Here is a 20,018-nt window from a genome sequence, read left to right on the forward strand (position 1 = left end):
GAGCAAAGTGGACATTCAAGCAAGAATCAAGCAAGAAGAAAAAGTGCCATACTGAGCGTGGATTATCATAAATAATTGCTCATAATTCCAGATGTTATGTTTAATTTTGGGTTACATGTTTGATGAAAGGGGATCTTTAAATAAAGCTGAGTTAAGCAGAAGGAATCTCAGCAGCCTTCAACAAACACCAATTCCCATAAGCCCTTGATGTTCCTGTGCTAATGCTGCGTTAACATCACATGGGAGGGAAGGTTCATCGGACAGTTCGGGATGGCAGCTGTCAGTCATCTTGTGCTGCAGCTTCTCACTCAGCTGCTGTGATCAATAGACATATTGATTATTGATTAGCTGTTGGGTCAAGAATATGTCAGATAACACATGATGCATTCAAGTGTCTTCAGTCTAAAATGTAAAGATGTCCAGTGCAGAATCACGTATGACAAAGAAAATCCTTAAATCCTCACATTTGAGAGGCTGCACACGTTTGACTTCTTTGTTTGCAACGTGATTAAGATGATTAATGATCGAGACAGGAATGGACCAATCGTTGCACTTCTATTTCCACTTAAAGCAAAGGTTTCCACTTCTTACATCCACTGCTGCGGTGGAGCTGGAAAAGTAAACCTTCTTCTATGGACTGCTCTTTGTGAGAGATCAGCGATATGTGAACGTGATGTCAGGATGTTTGATCACAGAAATAAAGAGCTGAGTAAAATCAAAAAAGAAGAATGAGGAAGAAGAAGAAGAAAAGGAGCTGGAGGAATCTGAATCGTCGACCTTTGCAGGAATCCCGTTTGGACCAAACGCTGCTGCCGCTTCGCCCGCCACAGCGCGACAAGGCGAGACCGCACAGTCATGAACCATGATGTCATGTTGACTGGAGCTGAACAGCAACCAGACTAAACACATCCAGGCTGTCAGACAGACTGACTGACTGATAGACTGTCAGACAGATGGACAGGAGAGTCACAGGCGAAGACCAAGTCATCCAAGATTTTCCCCCTCAACACGTAACTCATTCACAGCCGACTGTGGGAGAGAGAGAGGGAGGGAGGGAGGGATAAAGGAATCCCAGCTTTGCTCCATTAACAGCCGAACAGAGGGAGGAAGGCAGGGAGGGGAGAAATAAATAAAGAAAGAGAGAAAGAGAAGGAGGGAGGGAGGAGGGTGAAGGTAAAAGTTGGAAGTGCTATGAGTCACGGAGTGAGATGGGAGGAGACTGGAGAGAGAGAGGGAGAGAGAGAGGGATGGAGGGAGGAGGGAGGAGGGAGGGAGGTATAATTATGGTAGGAGGCTGCCAGGGCGAGAGAGAGGAGAGAGAAGCAGAGGGAGGGAAAGAAAGACGAGAGCGAGGAGAGAGAGAGTCCAGCCCACTCCGGTAAAACCATTCAACTGGTGAGCGAGGGAATGCATTCAACACAGAGAGAGAGAGAGAGAGAAAGAGGTAAAAAGAGAGAGAGAGGAACTCCCTTCGTCTGGGATAACTTAGTCAAACTGCCTCTCTAACACACACACACTCTGAACACACACTCTGCAGCGACTTCACCCCGGGAACAAGGATCCTCCTGCACTCCAGAGTTTTTCCTTCTCCGCTTTTTCATCATCCATTCATCACATCTGAGAGTTTTTTCCTCTTCCTTCTTCTTCTTCTTCTTCTTCTTGTTTTGTTGTTTTTTTCTTTTTCTTTCTTTCTGTCTTTCTTGTGACGCCTCCACATTTTCCAGCCATCTGTCCCTGACAAAAAAGATAAGGATTACTCATTTTCTCTCTCGGCGTTGTTTTTTTTTTCTTTTTTGTCCTCCTCTCTCTCGTTTCTTTACAGTTTTTTTCCCTCCGTTTTTCGCAGGTGGACTGTGAGCTGAGCTGAACTTTGCAGCTTCCGAGAGAACTTCTGAGAGAACGAGAGAGAAGAAAGACAAAGACAGTAAGAAAGACAGAGAGCAGAGGAAGGAGGGAAGGTGAATTTTAAACAAAAGAAGACTTTTCCTCTCTCGTCATCCAGGACTGAATTTTTGTTCAAACTCTTTTGGACAAAACTCAACTTTTCTTCATCTTTTCCGGCTCCGTCTGTGCATCTGCATCCGGCAGCATCACCAAATCCAGCCCAGCAGCCAATCAGGCGTCTCCTGCCATCATGTCAGTCTTACCTCTGCTCAGCTGGACCGTCCTGATCCTGGTCCAGAGCTGCAGCTCGTCTTCGGACCCGGCGTCCAAACTCCAGCCTCCGCCTGCTTTCTCTGACCGTCCATCCTCACCACCAGCCGCTGCCGGACGCCGCCTCCAGCTCCCACTGCCCCTCCTGCGCCCTGGCCAGGATGAGGAGGAACGAAGGGGGCACGGTGGCGGACGATGCGGCGGCGGGACACGAGCGAGAGGAAGAGGAGGCAGCTCAGCAGGATGTGGTGGAGGCGGTGAAGAGACACATCCTAAACATGCTGCACCTCCAGGCCCGGCCCAACATCACCCGGCCCGTGCCGCGCGCCGCGCTCCTCAACGCCCTGCGCAAGCTCCACGTGGGGCGAGTGGCGGAGGACGGCAGCGTGCAGATCGAGGGGGAGGAGGAGACGCGAGGGCGGGGAGGCCGGGGAGGAGGAGGGGGAGGAGCAGCAGCAGCAGCGGCGATGGCGGCTCGGGCGGGAGACGGCGGCGATGCACAGGAGACGACAGAGATTATCACCTTCGCCGAGGCTGGTGAGTACATACTGCTACATACTGAGAGTGTGTGTGTGTGTGGTGTGTGTGGTGTGTGTGTGTCTGAGTGTGTGTGTGTGTGTGTGTGTGTGCAGCAGCAGCCCGACAGTAAATGAGTAAATCTGCATTTTCTGTGTTAGTGGACTCAAGGAATGTGTAATGGTTACCTGTGTGTGTGTGTGTGTGTGTGTGTGTGTGTGTGTGGAGAGCAGCCAAGTCTACTTAGTGTGTAAGCACATATTTGCATGTGTTACTGTGTGTGTGTAACACATGCAAATATGTGTGTGTGTCTGTGAGTGTGTGTGTGTGTGTGTGTGGAAAGACAAAAATGCAGCTGTGTTGGAAATGATCACTGTGTCCACCTGTTTAATTCCACCTGCGTACGCAGAGACACACACACTCACACACACACTCACACACACACACTCACACTCACACACACACACTAACCTCTGTAATCGCCTCCTGCTGTTTTCAAAGAATACCTCATTATCTACTTAAAGTCAGAGTCGTGTGTCGCCGCCTGTGTGTGTGAGAGTGTGTGTGTGTGTGTGTGTGTGTGTGTCTTAAAGCGGTGTGAGTGCTGGAACGCTTTTCTGACAGACGGTAGCGACAAAGAGCGAGCCAGAGAGGGAGAGAGGGAGGGAGAGGAAGAGGCAGCGCTGCTGCGTTACTGAATAATAAAACACACCTCACATGATGATTCAGACTGAACCGTCCTCTCAGCGCTGCTCAGTGGCACTGCGGCAGCCTGAGGTCAGGGGTCAGCTGTAGTCCTGTCACCTTTGACCTCCAGCAGGTCCAATGTGTTTAAGTCCAGGTCAGTGAGGGGTTACAGCTCGCATGTGAGAGGTTCACTGTCAGCTGGTAAAAACAGCTGTTCCTCTGGAAAAACCTCCAGTTTGTGATATTTCTGTTCATGTTTGATCAATCAGCTTCAGATTCTCAATCGATTCATCATAGACTGATTTATTTTCTCCCAGGCAGCTGCTGCACTTCACCTCTATGAAACTCGCAGAGCGACACCCGATCACTTCACCTGTGATTTTTTTAATCACGTTTACGACACGGTCACGTGGTGCAGCAGGAAACTGCTGATGCGTTCAAAGACGCCCCAACATCTGAGACAGAAAACCTTTTCATTGTGTCATCAGTCATGTCCTCTTTAGAAGAAAAGGAAATCTGATGAATACTGTCGGTTTTTCTCCGAGTTAAATCATGAAGTGAACAGATACAAAGGTGTGTAACAGTTTCCCACTTTCAGAGCTCACCTGTCAGTCAGGCCGTGTGGGCGGGACTGTGACGTCGTCTTCTTCCTCCTCTGGATTTTCTGTTGGTGCAGTTTGAGTTTCTGTAGGCGAGAGTCTGGAACAGCAGATGGAAAAGATTTTTATGAACTGGATCTGTGCAGACAGGCTGAGAGGAGCAGCTTTATTTAAAGGAAAACACAGGATTTGATGCTGTTTAAAGAGTTCCTCCTCATGGATTCAGTCTCTGTGTCCCACAGTCTCTTCAGTTTGATGCACAATTAATTATCTGCTACAGGAATCTAAATGTAACACAATAATTTCACCATATATAAGAGGTGAACTAACCCCAAACCCTAAACACCATGATGTATGTCACCACAAGAAACAGAACCCAGTCTGTGAAAACCCTGAATCTGCAGCAGGGACTGTCTGAGGATTCTTTCCTTTAACCTCCTGCTCACAGAGCCACAGAATCCAATAAGAGCTTCATTAAAACCCACACGCCACCTTCAGCTGAACCTCAGCAGCGTCTATTTTATGCATGCGAACCATTTTTGAACGATTTTCCAGGGGGAGAACGTCATTAGAACCGAGCCTCAGAAACTCCTCGAGAACACCTGCAAATACCATTCAGAATTCCATCTGAATCTGGACTGATCCTCCACAAAACCCCCGTTCAGAAACACAGAGACCGGCTCAGATTTATTACCCTAAAAGTTGCCTCTCAGGTTTCGTTTAATGCCGCTCTTCCTGTCTGATTGGTGGACCTGTGTGCAGCCTGCAGACTCTGATCATTAAGGCAGATTAAAGCTCAGACTTAGCGACTCTTTGTTTCTGAGGATTAGAAAATCATTTCCTAACTCTGACTGCGACCGGACAACGATGGAAACATCTCATTAATAATCAGAAAAGAATTCACAACCAGCAGAAATTTGACGATTAATAACTGTAGCGCTTTGGCCACAAGGGGGCACAACATCTGACATTAGTATTTCCTGATCTGGTTTTTAAAATAACAGCTTGGACTGAAAGAATCCGGCGTTGAAGCAAACAGCAGGAAAATGGCGGGAGAACGTAAACAAGTTTCTATTTAAGGTCAGTGACCTCTTTACCATGCTGTCGAACTGAAACAGGTGTTGGTGTCCCTGTTACTGTTCATGAGAAACAATAGAAAACCTTGTTGTTTTTCTAAGAGGTAACATGACCCGCCGTGAGAATACTTTGCACCCAGCCGGTCCTGTGCTTTGTTAGGAATAACTGATGCATTCAGGGACCTCGGTAATTATTTTGGGCGATGGAGATGGCGAGCAGGGGAGCGGAGGGACGACTGGATTCCTGGCGGAGACGAAGTGTCGACCTCCGTTCAGCAGCTCCGACACAATATCTATCTGTCTGTCGTTCTTCTTTCCATCTGTTTAAACTCCTCTCCTCCATCCCTGTTTATCCCCCTCCACCCCTCCTCCTCTCGCTCCGTCTCTCCCCACACACAGAGGACAATTAGGCTAATTGAACTTAATTGAACACATCATTAGCGACATTCCACAATCCACTTTCATCTCCCTCTCTCTCCCTCTCTAACCTCGATCTACCCTTCCCTCCTCTGGCAGACAGAATAAACCGGTCATTGTTGGATCTATTCTGGTGGCCTGCTCTGTCTGGGGATTCAAACTAGCAACTCATGCGACAAGGGGGAGTGGAGGGGGGTTGTCGAGGAGGTCAGTTGACCTCTGTGAGGAAACAGTGAATCGCAGCAGCAGCAGCAAAGAAAGACGAAGAAAGACAAAAGCGTCTGTCTGATATGAAAATAAACCACAATTAGCATGTTTCCTTTCTCTGTTTTCTTTGCTCTCACACTCATTTTTCTCCTCCGATCTCTCTTTTGATCTTTTTCCTCCTCTTCTTCATCTTTTTCTTGGCATTAACTCACCTCCTCTCTGTTTATTCTTTCTTTAATCCTGTCATTCTCTTTATTTTCTCTCCATCTACAAGTTCTGCCTGCTGCTTTTCCTCCCCCCTAACTTTCACTCGCTCCTCTCCTCCATCTTTTTTCTCCCCTCCCGTCCATCACGTCTTCATGTGACGTGGCTTTAGCGTGTTTACAGCGTGTTTACGGTCGTGTCCGTGCCGTCGTAACGCTGCTGGTTTGAATCCCCGGCGGCTCGTTTTCAGTCGACGTCGTCCCACCACATCGTTTGGCTCTGCTTTGATGTGTGATCGGCAGCCAAAGATGCTCTATGTCTGGGGAGATGAATCACTCGATAGTAAACAACTACAGATTGTGTCCAGACCTGCTGCGCACAGACACACAAACCCAACTGAAAGGAACCGGAGGACGCTGTAGATCCTGAGATTTCACAATATCTGATTCCTCTGAGCCACAGAGCTACACCACTGCACTCCTTCATCACCAGGAACACACTGTTTGTTCTGACTCTGACACACACACACTGATCACGTGGATTAATCCGCCGCTGAAAACAGTCCCTGACAAGTGTTTGATAAATTTCTTCAGTCAGAGGTTTTGCTTGTTCCTGTAACTTTCTAACTATTTACCGTTACAAACACAACCATCATTAGAACAAAGTGGGATGAAATATGGTCAGAGTGAGACATCGCTGTGTTTCCCTGCTCTCTGCCAGCCGCCCGCTGTGTCGTCCCTCTGGGAGGAATCAGGGAGGACAGGAAGGCAGCGAGCGGTGGCCTCGCTAAATACAGGCGAGTTCAAACAGAGGGGGGAGGAATCGGTGGGAAAGAGACACAGGGAGGGGGAGAGAAGTAAACCGTCTCAGCCTTGGTGTCTGTCCCTGAATGACTCGTCCTTTCAGCTCTTTTTAACCCACACAGGGAGGCTGTGGTCGGCCTTCTCACCCACTCCCAGTGTGAATCTGGCTGCACTGGGAGGCTTCCAGTGTGACTCAGTGTTAATGTGTTGGTACGCTAACAGGAAATTGCTATGTTAACGGTCCTGATGAGACTTTTCCTGCAGAGATAACGAGCATCGTAACGACCGTGACGTTTAGCATCAGGTCGACTCTGCGCCACCTGAGGGTGTGGACGCCGTGTGGAGGTGATGGAGGTACTTACAGCGGAAAAAAAATCAGTCACTCAGTCAAATCTGAAAACACATCGTTCCAGACAATATCATTATCTCTGATGAGAATTAATGCAGAAATATACTTGGAAGTCTCAGGAAAAAAGACGATCATTATGTCGATCAGGTTTTAAAGTTTTCCTCAGTATCACAGTGATTCAGTGATGTCTGTACGTGAAGGGCCACCCTGCCAACAGGAGCTGATCAGAGATAATTCACCAACTTTTAATGGAGTCATTATGGGAACTATAGGTTCCCCTAAAGTGAAAAATCAGTTGGCTCGACAGTAACAGGTGAATTCGATCTGCTCAGTAATTATCTGCTGTGACTGGAGGTTTGACGAGGACGTAGTTGGTTTGACGTGTCGTCAGTGAAGTTCTCTGTATGAAGTCGTCAGTGAAACTCGGGCGGAGGCAGCGGAGACTCTTTGGCATTTTGGTATTTTGAGACGGGAACATTTGACAGTCAGATTGGACTGCTTATCTGCTCTGTCATTATAAATAAACTGGCCTGGGAACCCAGAGAGAAGCACAGAGACTTAGAAGCTGGCACTTCAACTTCAATTTAGCTCAAATCTTTATTGTCCCGAGAGAGAAATCTGGTTTTGTAGACGAGGTCTGAAAATGAAAAACATGCCATAAAATCACTTTGTTAAAACAATGAAATGACAATAAAACCCGGAGGGGAACATGACAGATGACTGCAGGAAGAAAACAGTGCAGGACGGAGCAGCTGAGGACTCGTTTGATGTTGACGAGGCGGACCCAAACTCTGTTTCCCACAGTCTCCCACCGTGTTTTTGTTCCTGTCCTGAAACTGAATTCAGTAGAACTTCACTCCTGGACTTATTTTACAGTCCACTTTTATTTGGTACTAACAGCCCGAGCACGACACAACTTAACAACACAAACTAACACGGCCACAGCTCAGGCTGCCGTCAAACCAACCAGACACTCCAGTTGTTTGTCTTGTTTTCCTCCAGTCGCACCTCATTTCATTTGACTTTACTGTCCCTCTGAGGGAAAGCTGTAATGAAAACACACGAGACAGAAAGTATCTGAAGTGTCCTTATGAGAAGACGCTGACATGAGCTCCATTCACATCCATTCCTGCTCCAGTGTCGTGTGGCCTCTAATGGTGTGTTTGCATGCAGTCTGAGCGCCTCCAGGCTGCACAGCACTTTTATCTCTATTAAACACAGATCTCAGCTGTGATTGGTTCCCGGAGCGGCCAGGTGTCCTCGCCTGTCCCTCGCTGTCTGTGACCCCGTCAGGCTTCCAGAGAGTAATCATTATTCTCACTGCTGATTATTAATGAATCACTGCAGGTCTGAGTTAACTGTTAGTTCAGCCCCTGAGCTCTCAGGCCTCCACACCTGCACCAGGTGGGCTCATTTAGGCTGCATCCTCCGAGGAGGAAGACCTGCAGGCACCACTCAGGGCTGGTTTGGTTATTTCCCACACCCTCTGATCGACTGATGGATCAATCCCCTGATCAAACCCTGGCTGTGTTCTCTGTGGCTCACTGAACCGTCTGAACACCACGTCCTCCTCCTCTCCTTTTCCTCTGTCCTGCCCGTCTCTTTACTTTGATCCACCCAAATAGAAAAGCTGAAAATGACTAAAACATCTTCAAAGCTGCAGCAGCCAGGATTTTTTTGACTTGTTGAGATGAGACTTTCTCTCTCCTCCAGCTGACGATGAGCGAGTTTGGCATTCAGGACATTCCTCTCGTCAGACGGCGAGGCTGCTTCAATGCCTCCTCTTCACTTTTGTTTACCGTCCGTTTGACAGCGTTACACAGATTTAGTTTCACATGTAGAGCTGCTCAGTGTGTGTGTGTGTGTGTGTGTGTGTGTTTACTAACACAGCCCCGCTGACTCACATGTGGTGCCAATAAGGCCGAGCAGGGCGTCGACTCTCGGGATCTGGAGCAGATTTCTGTCCCACGCAGCCTTCCAGTCCTGACTGAGGGGTTTACACGCCCACGTACAGTTACACCTTAACTCCATTACGGCTGTCACCATTTACATCATCACTTAAACACTTTGATCGGAGGCTTTTAAAGGAGCAGGGCGGCAGCTTTAGTCATGTGACCGAGGGTTTCTCTATGAAGCAAAACAGCCGAGTTGATCCTGTAAAAATGTCCTGAATTCAATCATTAAACCATCAAACACCTGGACTCAAACTGACGATGCCTGTCAGGCTGTGTCGTGTGGCAGTGTTTGAAATTTAACTCTGCCTTTTATTAAATCCTGATACATACGTTTTCATTCTATAAGAACTCTTTAAATTTACCCCTGAAATTACTCTTCAATTTCCCCAAAGTGGCTTTAAAGCTGTAACTGAAAACATGTGAAGAAGAAGAAGTTTTAACGTCGACACGCTGAAGTTTAAGGTGTATATCCGAGCAGCATGCTGTGTGTGTTGTCAGAGCAGGGGGCCCAGCCCACTGATCCCTCCTAATGTAAACTAAACCCCCCCATACTGAGCAAATCAGTAAACGTTCACTAAAACAAACTGAAACTTCAGGTTTTTACTGGAATATTTCAACAACTCCTGAACACACCACCATGGAATTTGGTTCAGTTATTCGTGATGTCCTGAGGATGAACCCTCCTGACTCTGACTCTAGTGAAACGTGGTTCAGACGTTCATGTTCCCCTCAGGATGAACTGTGGTTACTGTGGTGATCCCCTCCTGTAGCGCCATCACCAGGTCAACATTTAAAGTGTCCAGCACTTTGGTTTATGATCAAACCCCTGCTCAACCAATGACAGTCCCATCAGCCTCAGCTCGACTTTGTGATTAGTAATAATTAGCAAATGTCAGCACGATTGTCTGTGAGAGTCTAAACCCTTTAAAACCTCCTTAGAAACCATCTGATCCCCTTAAAATCCAGCGTGGAACTCCTGGGTTCAGCTTTGAAAACTGAATCCATCAGATCCTCTGAAAATCCAAGAGTCACTTTTGTTCCCCTTTAAAAGCCCCAGAACCGTCTGCAGACGTCAGAAGCATTAAGAGTCGTATGTGGGAGTCTCTGATCCCTTCAATGTAAACTTCACAGACAGAGAGGAGATCGAGCAGCAGATTAACGCTCCCATTAAACAGACAGGAAGTCCTCGTACGCTGATCTGTAACATCTGTCATATACAACCTACTGTACCTACGCATCCACCTCCTCTAACTCATCCCATTCCCCACTCATCTCTCCCAGAAACAAGTGAAGGGAGTGTGGGAACGAGAGGAGAGGTGGAGAAGCAGCTGTGCAAACTGTGAATCCCGACAGAAGCTGCTCTCTGCTGCTTCCTTTTTAATTTCTGTCTCTTTGAACAGCAGACGGTTCAAGACTGAAGTCAAATAAAAACTGATCTCAGAACGCAGAGGAAGAACACTTCAGCTCACAGCATGAAAACACACTCACACACACTCACACAGAGGTTTGCTCTGCCTGTCGCCTGCAGCTCATCCACTGAAGGAGGGATTATGATGGACAATGACCAACACACACACACACACACACACACACACAGGGACACAGTGTGTGTTTGCACAGATGGGTATAGTGTGTGTGTGTGGTCATTGTTGTGGTCTCAGTAAACACAGAGAACAGAGGATGGAGGGTGTGTTCACACTGTGTTCACCCCCCCCTCCTAAAATGGAGGTGATGCGTTCAGGTGCTCCCAGACTTTCTAAGGTTGGTTCCAACTGTTTGGACGCACCACTGAGTGTCACCCAGTGCATTGTGGGAGATTGAGGCCTAAAGGAGGCGGCGTGTCTTTGAACCTGACTGGATGCAGAGATTTCAGGCTTTTTAAAAGAGAAAGTGCAGTTTCAGTTCCATCACTGTTTCTGGACTTTAAGTGAAATAGTGTAGATTCATCCTGTATCTTATCTACAGCTGCTTATGCTTCTGATATTTCACACTTTAAAAGTTTGGATTATAGTTGAACAGGATGAACTGTGAGCTGTGGGCTCCAGGTTATCCACCCCCAAAGATCAACCAGAGTACATACAGTACATGTTGAGATGGGGCCTCACCAGGAGCTTAAATACTTCAGTTTATGTTGAGCTTTATGGTGACTTCCTAAACAAATTAGTGATTGAACTTTGGGTGCTGAGGCTGTTTCCTGCTTCGTCCAGTTTTGAAAGAATCTGATTTTACAGGCAGATTTTTCAGCCACTGTGAGAAAATAACAGTAAGAGTATCCAGAGTAATATCATCCTGAAATATTTTGTCTAACTCTTTGACCTCTTCACAGCTTTGATGCTTCTATTGTTTCAGCTGTTGAAGAAGTCGACGCTCGGCTGCTGAAACGGCCGAGCTGCTGTCTGAAGCTCCAGGTGTCTGATAACACAAAACTTAATCTCTCAAACGTCTGCTCAGATGACTCTCTGCTGTGTGTGTGTGTGAGGGGGATTTACAGAGGATTTAATAAGATTGATCATAAACCAGCAGTCCTTTTAACAACATACCGACCGCTGTTTGTGTCCCGTGTTGGCAGGACCTCTTGTTTAGCTTCATCTGATAAATCAAAGTCATAGTGCGCCCCAGGGGCTGATGGGAGAGTTAGGGAATGTCTGGAGGCTGCTGCTGATGGCGGTGATGATGATGATGATGTCTGGCTCAAATGTCAGTTTATCGTTCCTGATTTCTGCGTCAGACGGTCGAGCTCACGTTGAGGAGCAGAGGAGCTGTGAGTCACTGCAGCAGCATAATGTCACTGATATTCACCGTGGTCGTCTGATGATCCAGACTGGTCTAAGCTGGGTTTCTGATTGTCCAGCCTGGTGTTTGATGGGTTATTTCATGGTTAGACTGGGTTATTGGTGCTCTAACCCGGGTTATTTACAGTCCCACACTGGATATGTGTTGATCTCAGCTGGGTTTTCGATGACTAAACTCTGTATCCAATGACCTAAGATGGTTCCTCATGGTCTAAATTAAGCATTTAGGTTTCGTGGCGTTCTGCACTTTGTTGATCCGAAGAGAGAACTTAAAGTAACAGAGAAACGCTGGGTCTAGTTTTGTGGACACACTCTCCTCCCTCTGCGCTCTGTCCAAACACAGACACTGCATGACAAACTGTGTGTGCGTGCCCACAACACACACACAGACACACACAGCAGACGAGGGCCAGAAATCAGGTTTTATGAGTTGTTGAGACATCAGTTTGTAAAGATCAGTCCTGAGTAAATGGAGGGGGATTACAGAGAGAGAGGGATGAGCTGTGAGGAGAAGACTTGCAGAGGTCGGACAGACTCCAGGAAACACTCTCTTCTTCTCTCAGAGTGTAAATGAGCTGCTGGAACTTCTTGTTTCTCACCTGTTCTGTCCAGGTTTTAACACCGGACGACACATCGACCAAACTTCACATCATTACTGATTTACTGGTTTCACTCCAGGTCTATTCAAACTCAGAGGCAGAGGCCTGAAACTCTATATGTTGTACTGTGTTCCTGTTTGGGACCATGCCAGTCAACACTTTGAATAAGACAGCGACCCTAAAGCACTGCAAGCACCATCAAAGCTGCACAAAACCCTCACCTGGATCTGCTTCAAAAAACCTGGCGCCTTTCCACCACACTCACATTTTAGTGAAACATTATTTTCTGATATTCTACAAACCATCAGCTGTGAAAATGATCACTGTTTGAAGCCCTAGCTGCTTTAAGCTCTCGTCTCCATCAGAGTATCAAGTAGTGTTGTGGAGCTCAGACTTGTGTGACAAAAATAGCCTCATGGGAGCTGAAGCTGTTAACAAAATAATCGTTTTATGTCAGCTGTTACAGTCCAGTACAACAGCAGATACTTCTTTATCCAGAGACAGGTTGTTGCTTTTCAGAAACAAAACTCCAGTGAAAAAACACAGGAATGTTTTGGCTGCTTGATAACAGAAGAAGTTTAAACGTGGCCCCAAGAAGCTGATGAGTTCACTGTCATGACTTATTTAGCGTGTACTACTACGCTGATTTAACAGACTGCATCATGCAGCAGCAGCAGCAGCACGGTTCAGTGTCTCAGCTCTGAAGTGAACATGTGACTGTAAATCACACAGACGTCCGTCCACAGCTCGTCTGTCATTACGGCCGTAATAAGCGGCTCTGGGTGGACACACTGAGCTGACTTCTCTCGGACGACACTCAGCTCTTACAGCTGCTACTCTGGGAGCTAACGTGCTATTAGGATTTCCGCTGCCACTGACTTCAGGCTCACATCAAGGGTGTTTTTAAACCACAGAAACCATTCAGCACAGTTTAAAAGATAAAATCCATCCACTCTGTCCTTCTGTACCAGCTCATCCTGCTCAAACCTCAGAGATGTCACCTGACTTCAGCTCTGATATTCTACATCTTTCTTTACAAAGACTTGTAGCGTGAAAGGATCAGGTTGGTGTCATTACACAGATAGTGAACGCGCACTGGCTGCTCACTGTAGTTTTTATCTAACACTCAGGAGGAAATATATAAAGCATTTGTTGGGGACTATTTTCAGCGGCGGATTAATCCACATTTGGTGCTCTTGTGAGTATCTGGGGCAGCAGGACAGTGTGTGTGTGGCTGTGGAGCTCAGAGGAATGAGATATATCAGGCAGTGTTTGTTAGTAGGAGACTCACAGATTGGTCCTTTGTGCTGCTAAACATATCACTGAGTTTTAAAAGCTGCAGGAGTTAAAACAAAGACTCCTCTTCTTCTTCCTGCAGCATCAACATCACAAACACTATTCTAAGAAACAATGAATGAACAGGGCTTTTTATTTTTCAATCTCTCTGAAGTCATGATGATGTAAGTGAGATAATCGCCTCCGAATTGTCGCTTAAATGGCGTTAATGGACTCGCTAAAGTGCAGACCGCCTCCACACACACACAAGCCGCCCATTCACACCGTTTAACAGAGCATCACTGCTGCTGACATTCATAAACTCTCAAATCGTGACTTTGATTTTCTGTATGGACGCCCACGAGCGAGAGACATCACAGAGAGAGAGAGAGAGGAAAAGGTGATGCAAAGATGTTATGTAACAGCGGTGGATGGTAACTGGTCATTAGCTCGCTGCCTGGCCCGGAGGTTTCAAGGAAATGTAAAATACAGGTCTGGACATGTGTGTGTGTGTGTGTGTGTGTGTGTGTGTGTGTGGCAGTTTTCTTACTGTGTTTGTAACATAAGACAGATTTAGTCAAAGAGTGCGTCTCTGTCTCTCTAATCATGTTGTCTGTAAAGTGTGATGACAGAGACAAAGAAAAGCATCAAGTCTTCACGTTAGAAGCTTCTCTGACGTTTTATAGAAAAATAACCCACAGATGAATGAAAACAGTCATCAGCTGCAGCCCTCAGCTCAACTAGCTGCTAACCCAATACATCAAATTAACCATCCGATGAGTGCTGACAGAGGAGACAGCTGCCTGACAGACGAAACTCAGGGCCAAAACTTTGCCTCCCAACTATCTGCACAGCCAGCAGAAAACTGAGGCATTCACCCTCCAAAATAAAACTTTCCTCTGTAAACAGTCACAGCTCCTGAACTTTCCCATGATTCACTGAGAAGCAACAGGAGAAAAAGGCTTTCACTTCGTAAATGGTTCGTTGAGTCGCTGCTGTAAATTCAGTCATTCTGGGCTGCAGTAATGACAACAGAGCTCCTGGTGGGAACCATTAGCTGGTTTAAACGCTGCCTGACTCCAAAACCTCCGACCGCTGCTGCTGAGTCAGCAGGAAGAGTCCAATCAGCAGAGAGAGAGAGAGAGAGATGAGAGTGTGTGTGAGGTCATGGCAGAGATGTTAGCATAATGATAAGTGTGCGCTGTGTGTGTAGATGAGTCTATAGCTCAGATGTGGCTCACACGCACCCACATGATGAGAGTGTGTGTGTGTGTGTGTGACAGACTGAACTCACATCACCTCAGGAAACTTTCTCTCTCACACACACACACACACTTAACTTAAGACATGTCTCTATGTCTCAGTTTAACCCAGAGTCCGGTTGGTTCGGTTCAGTTATCTGGAGCATCAGTGCTGTTGCCATGGTTACCTGCAGTATAATACACCATGAGCTCAGAGGTTGAACTGTTGATGTAAACTGTCATTGAGGACGTGTCAGCCAATCAGAGAGCAGAGTTTGCTGCTGAGACGTCCTGTGAACATGATATCTTAGAGTTGGTCATGGTCCTAACCCTGCCTGTGTCTGTGTGTCTGTCTCAGGTGAGTCTCAGGGCGTGGTGAACTTCGTCCTCTCCAAAGAAGGAGGTGATCTGTCTCTGGTGGAGCAGGCTAACGTCTGGCTCTTCCTCCGTTTGGCCAAGACCAACCGCAGCCGAGCCAAAGTCACCATCCGCCTCTTCCAGCAGCGCCGGCTCACCAACGGACGCCCGTCTCCGCCACAGGATGACGTCCTCCTGGCAGAGAAAACGGTGGACACCCGTCGCAGCGGCTGGCACACCTTCCCAGTGTCGGCGGCGGTGCAGGCGCTGCTGGAGAGCACCGAGAGCACGACGCTGAGCCTCAGGGTGTCCTGCCCACTGTGCGCCGACGCCGGCGCCACGCTCGTCCTGGTCTCTGGCAGCTCAGACACGTCGCAGCGCGCCAACCAGCGGGAACAGTCCCACCGGCCCTTCCTCATGGCCGTGGTCCGGCAGGGGGACGGCAGCGACTCCCGGCGGCGCAGGAAGCGAGGGCTGGAGTGTGACGGGAAAGTCCGCGTCTGCTGCAAACGGCAGTTCTACGTCAACTTCAAGGATATCGGATGGAACGACTGGATAATCGCACCGCCTGGTTACCACGCCAACTACTGCGAGGGCGAGTGCCCCTCCCACGTGGCGAGCATCACCGGGTCCACGCTGTCCTTCCACTCCACCGTCATCAGCCACTACCGCATGAGGGGCTACAGCCCCTTCCAGAACCTGAGGTCATGCTGTGTGCCCACTCGGCTACGAGCCATGTCCATGCTCTACTACAACGAGGAGCAAAAGATCATCAAGAAGGACATCCAGAACATGATCGTGGAGGAGTGCGGCTGCTCGTAAACATAAAAACCTGAACTGGACTGAAGAGGACCGGAGAGGAGAGAGGACCTCTGAGCCCAGAGAGAGAGAGAGACAGGGAGGAGATGGAGGGAGGAGAGAAAGACGAAGAGGTGACTTTCCCATCATCACGTCACTCATATCTACTGCGGTTCATCTTCACCTCCTCCCTCCATCCCTCCGTCACTCCGGGTCGCTCTCTGGGATAAAAACTCTTTTCCGGACTCGTTCAGCAGAACTCAGAGAGAGTCTCGATGGCACTTTCAGAAAAAAAAAAGAAAAGAAAAAAGATAGAAAAAAAGAATATCTAATATATTTTTGTTACAAACGGAGGGAGCGAGGCTTATTTATGTGGCTGAGACGTTCAAGCACCACTCAACCAGTCAGACCTTGGAGAGACGAGGTGCCTGAAAAACTACGAACAAAAAAAAATCTCAAAACTATGCAACTTGTTTCACGTATTACGATCTTATTGTATTTTACTTTGACTTGTTTTTGTTTCCCAACTGTTTACCTTTTCAAAATGTACGAGGAAGAAAGAAGAAGAATCTTTTGTATTATTTTTTTGGAAGTATAAATTTGTGTGTGTGTGGTTGTGTGTTTGTTTTTGTCCATTCAAGTGTGAAAATATGTTTGTATGTTTGTGTGTTGAGAGATACTTGAAAGAAACAAGTTGGCCCGGCTGCTGGAACCAAACACTTCTTTATGTTACCATGGTTACCATGTTGATGTTATAATTATTATTGTCAGTAAGTATATTAATAATATTATTGTTATTGTTATTAATAATATTTTTGTTTGGCTGCATTTGTGTTGTTACGTCTGTTTTTTGTTTGGTTTTGAAGAAACGTTACAAACGTTTTGGTGTTTTGCACTATAGCCACACTCGTGTTCAGATTAGACGGAGAAGGTCCTCAGAGAGAGGACAGACCCGAGCTTCCTGCTCAGGATGGACTCCAGTTTACAGGTGTGACAGTTCACAGGTTTGATCCCCACATACGTCACTCTGGGCTCACCGCCTCTGAGTGTGTCACCTGTAGGTTTTCTGAAAGTTTCGAAGCCTGAATTACAGGTCGCTGCAGACAGGATTCTCTAAACACTGAGGCCATGAACAGGGACAGACCACGTCCAGTAAAAAGAGTCGAGTTCGAGCACGTTTGACCCCAAAGGTCCAGTTGGTTTAACATGGCTCCGTCTTCTGTCTGTATGAAGCTACATGTTTAAAACAGAGCTTGTAGAACATGGTGTTGATATCAGTGTAAATCTGCTGGATGAGACACAGAGCGCTAATTAACTGAACGTTACTGTGTAACTGGAGATCACCACCACATCAGGAACATCCTGTCTGTCCAATCAGATGCTACGAGGACTTTTACTTAAAAGGAGAACAAAAGGCACTTAGAAGAAGAAAAACATAGATTTGACTCGTTATTAAAATTCCAAAATGGACTGTTCTGAGATTGACTGATTGAGCAAAGACACAAAAACAAAAGGTTCCACAGCTCCCATCTTACTGTTAGCCTGAATATTCAGTGACAGCTAGCCAACAACTAGCTCCCTTCAATCTCCAAAAACCAGGACAAGACAGACTTAAAGCACAAGAACAAACCACTGGAATACACAGGGGTCTACATCTTTGTCTCTGGTGGATGTTCTCAGTATATCAGCTATCGACCTGAAGGTGATTAGCATTAGCAACGAGAACACGTTGGTTTTCATTATTCTACACAACAAACAAAAACACACACGACTGCATTTCTTCACTAAATAAAGATTTAGAGTTGGTATGAAGGGTTTAGGGAATTTACTCACTCATTTAGTGAATGTTACACTTAAATTCAAACTTTCTTTGAGGCAATATACAATTTAACTGACGTCAACTCTTTAATTACATAATTAAAACCACCCTTATCTAAATCTCCACCAACATTAATATAATCCTTAATTCACAGATTAACAATTGATAAAGACACATTTAAAATAACACTGACTGCAACTGAAGATAATGAGTTATTGGGCTGCAACTAATGATTATTTTTATTATAGATTTATCTGCAGATTACTGTCTTGATTCATAAATTTGTCTATAAATTGTCAGAAAACAGAAGTTGTTCTATTCACCAACGTCAGTAAATGATCACAGCTTTAACCAGAAAATGTGTGGAATTTTTACTTGAAAAATGACAAAAATGATTAATTGGTTATCAAAATGTTGATGGTTAATTTTCTGCCAATCAGCTAATACTGCAGCTCTAATTAGTTGTAAAGCATTTTGGGTAAATTGACAGCCCATTAATAACTGACTAAATCTCTTGAAGCTTTGGCATTTTGAAGAGAAATTTCTCTGAAATTAAAGTTGGAGACAAGAACATTTCCCAGAGAAGTGATTAAATAAATACTTCTGGTTTGGTGTGATGGGCAGCTCAAGGTTTTCTACCAGAGGCAGAGACTAAGAGAGTGAATTATTCCACTTTCAGAGGGAAAGACGAAGGTTTTTGTTCTGACGAAAACGTTCAGTGTCCAGTTTTAGTTTGCTTTAGAACACCAAAGAGTCGAGTCTGTGCGTTTGTTTGTGTGAGAAGTTCAACTCATGTTCAACTCTGAAAAGAAAAGAAAAACACCTGATTTATAACATGATGATAATAATTCACTGAAGTTCATGATTCTCTGAAGACTGTAAAAACATGTGGCGTCATTTTGTCCTCAAAGTTCCGATGGTTTGATAAAGATGTTTTTATTTATAGTTTTTTATTTCACATTAGTTTTTGGTCACTTTGGAGCAAAATTCTTCAGTTTCTCTTTGAGTTCTGATGTTTTCTTTCACCCCCCCACACTAAGAACTCCATTTCCCATAATGCTTTACTCTTTAATTCTATCTCATCACAAACTGAAAAAGACAATCCACCGTCATTCTGTTTTGGGAAGAAAACAAACGTTGTCCAATCAGATTTCTGAGTGTTTCTGTGTCGTGCGTGTTTATATCAGTATTTGTCGACTTGTTCACCAAAAGTTTTGGAGTATTGGTCCCATTTTGATGAAGTCACACGTGTTCTGATTTGTTTTCTTTCTTGTTTTCAAAGAGAGTGAACCCTCTTCTTCTGGACTTTCTGGGACAAACTCATTGTCCGTCCTGTGCGTTCAAGGACGCAAACAAAATGTCAGTGCAGAAAAAAAAGCCTCAAAAAGAAGCAAAAAGCTGAAAAAAAGGAATAAAAGATGTGGTTGTATTTGTTCAGATTTTGTTCTTTTTATCGAGACAAAAAAATACTGACACTGAACGAAGTGGACAAAGAATAAAAAGTCTATTTTTTATTCTGTATATATGGAAATCGAGATTCCAGTATGTTGCATTGCTTTGTTGTACAAATCAAATGTGCTTGTGGCATTTTTCTAATCTAATTTATTTTACGGTATTTTTGTTTGTTTTCTGCTTCACCATTAAAGTTTAAAGGATGTACACAAAGGAAATGTGTCTTTGGTCTTTTAAATATTAACACCTGGTTCCTCTGAAGTAACCATCACTCTCTCCCTCTCTGCATTTTTGTCTCAGTCCAGTCCAAAACACCTGATTTCAGACATTAAATTAACATTGAATTATTTTCTCCATTGTCTGTAAAATGTCAGGTGGCGATATGGTCGGCTGTTCTGTCTTATTTAACCACAAGTGTTCCGTTTCCTTACAGTGATGGCAAAGAAAAGCTGCAACCAGCCAGTGTTTGAAATGAAAGACGATTACTGCTTCTTATTAACAACAGCTGCAGGCTGACGGCTGAATCACATTAATTAACTACATTGAGGAGAGGCTGGTGATTGTTCAGGACAGATTAACTGGAATATGAGGTTATTATGAAGAAGATGTGGCTCTAAAACTCCACCTCCCTGTTTATTTAACAGTCAAATGCAGTTTGTCACCACCTTCCATCAGGTTGTAAAGCTCCACACAGACTTCTGGCTCTGGGTCGTGCTGA

At 45.7% G+C, this 20,018-nt stretch overlaps 1 protein-coding gene across 1 annotated transcript; it reads left to right on the plus strand.

Moving 5' to 3' along the window:
- Positions 1-1,311: 1,311 nt before the first annotated feature.
- Positions 1,312-19,518, plus strand: LOC108891455 (inhibin beta A chain-like). Its single transcript, XM_018688566.2, is given in 4 exon segments — positions 1,312-1,395; positions 1,847-2,224; positions 2,226-2,691; positions 15,233-19,518. Coding segments are annotated over 3 exon segments (1,377 nt in total). The 5' UTR covers positions 1,312-1,395; positions 1,847-2,134; the 3' UTR covers positions 16,054-19,518.
- Positions 19,519-20,018: the final 500 nt, after the last annotated feature.

Source organism: Lates calcarifer, unplaced genomic scaffold (genome assembly GCF_001640805.2).
Source record: "Lates calcarifer isolate ASB-BC8 unplaced genomic scaffold, TLL_Latcal_v3 _unitig_1963_quiver_745, whole genome shotgun sequence".
NCBI classification, from domain to species: domain Eukaryota; kingdom Metazoa; phylum Chordata; class Actinopteri; family Centropomidae; genus Lates; species Lates calcarifer.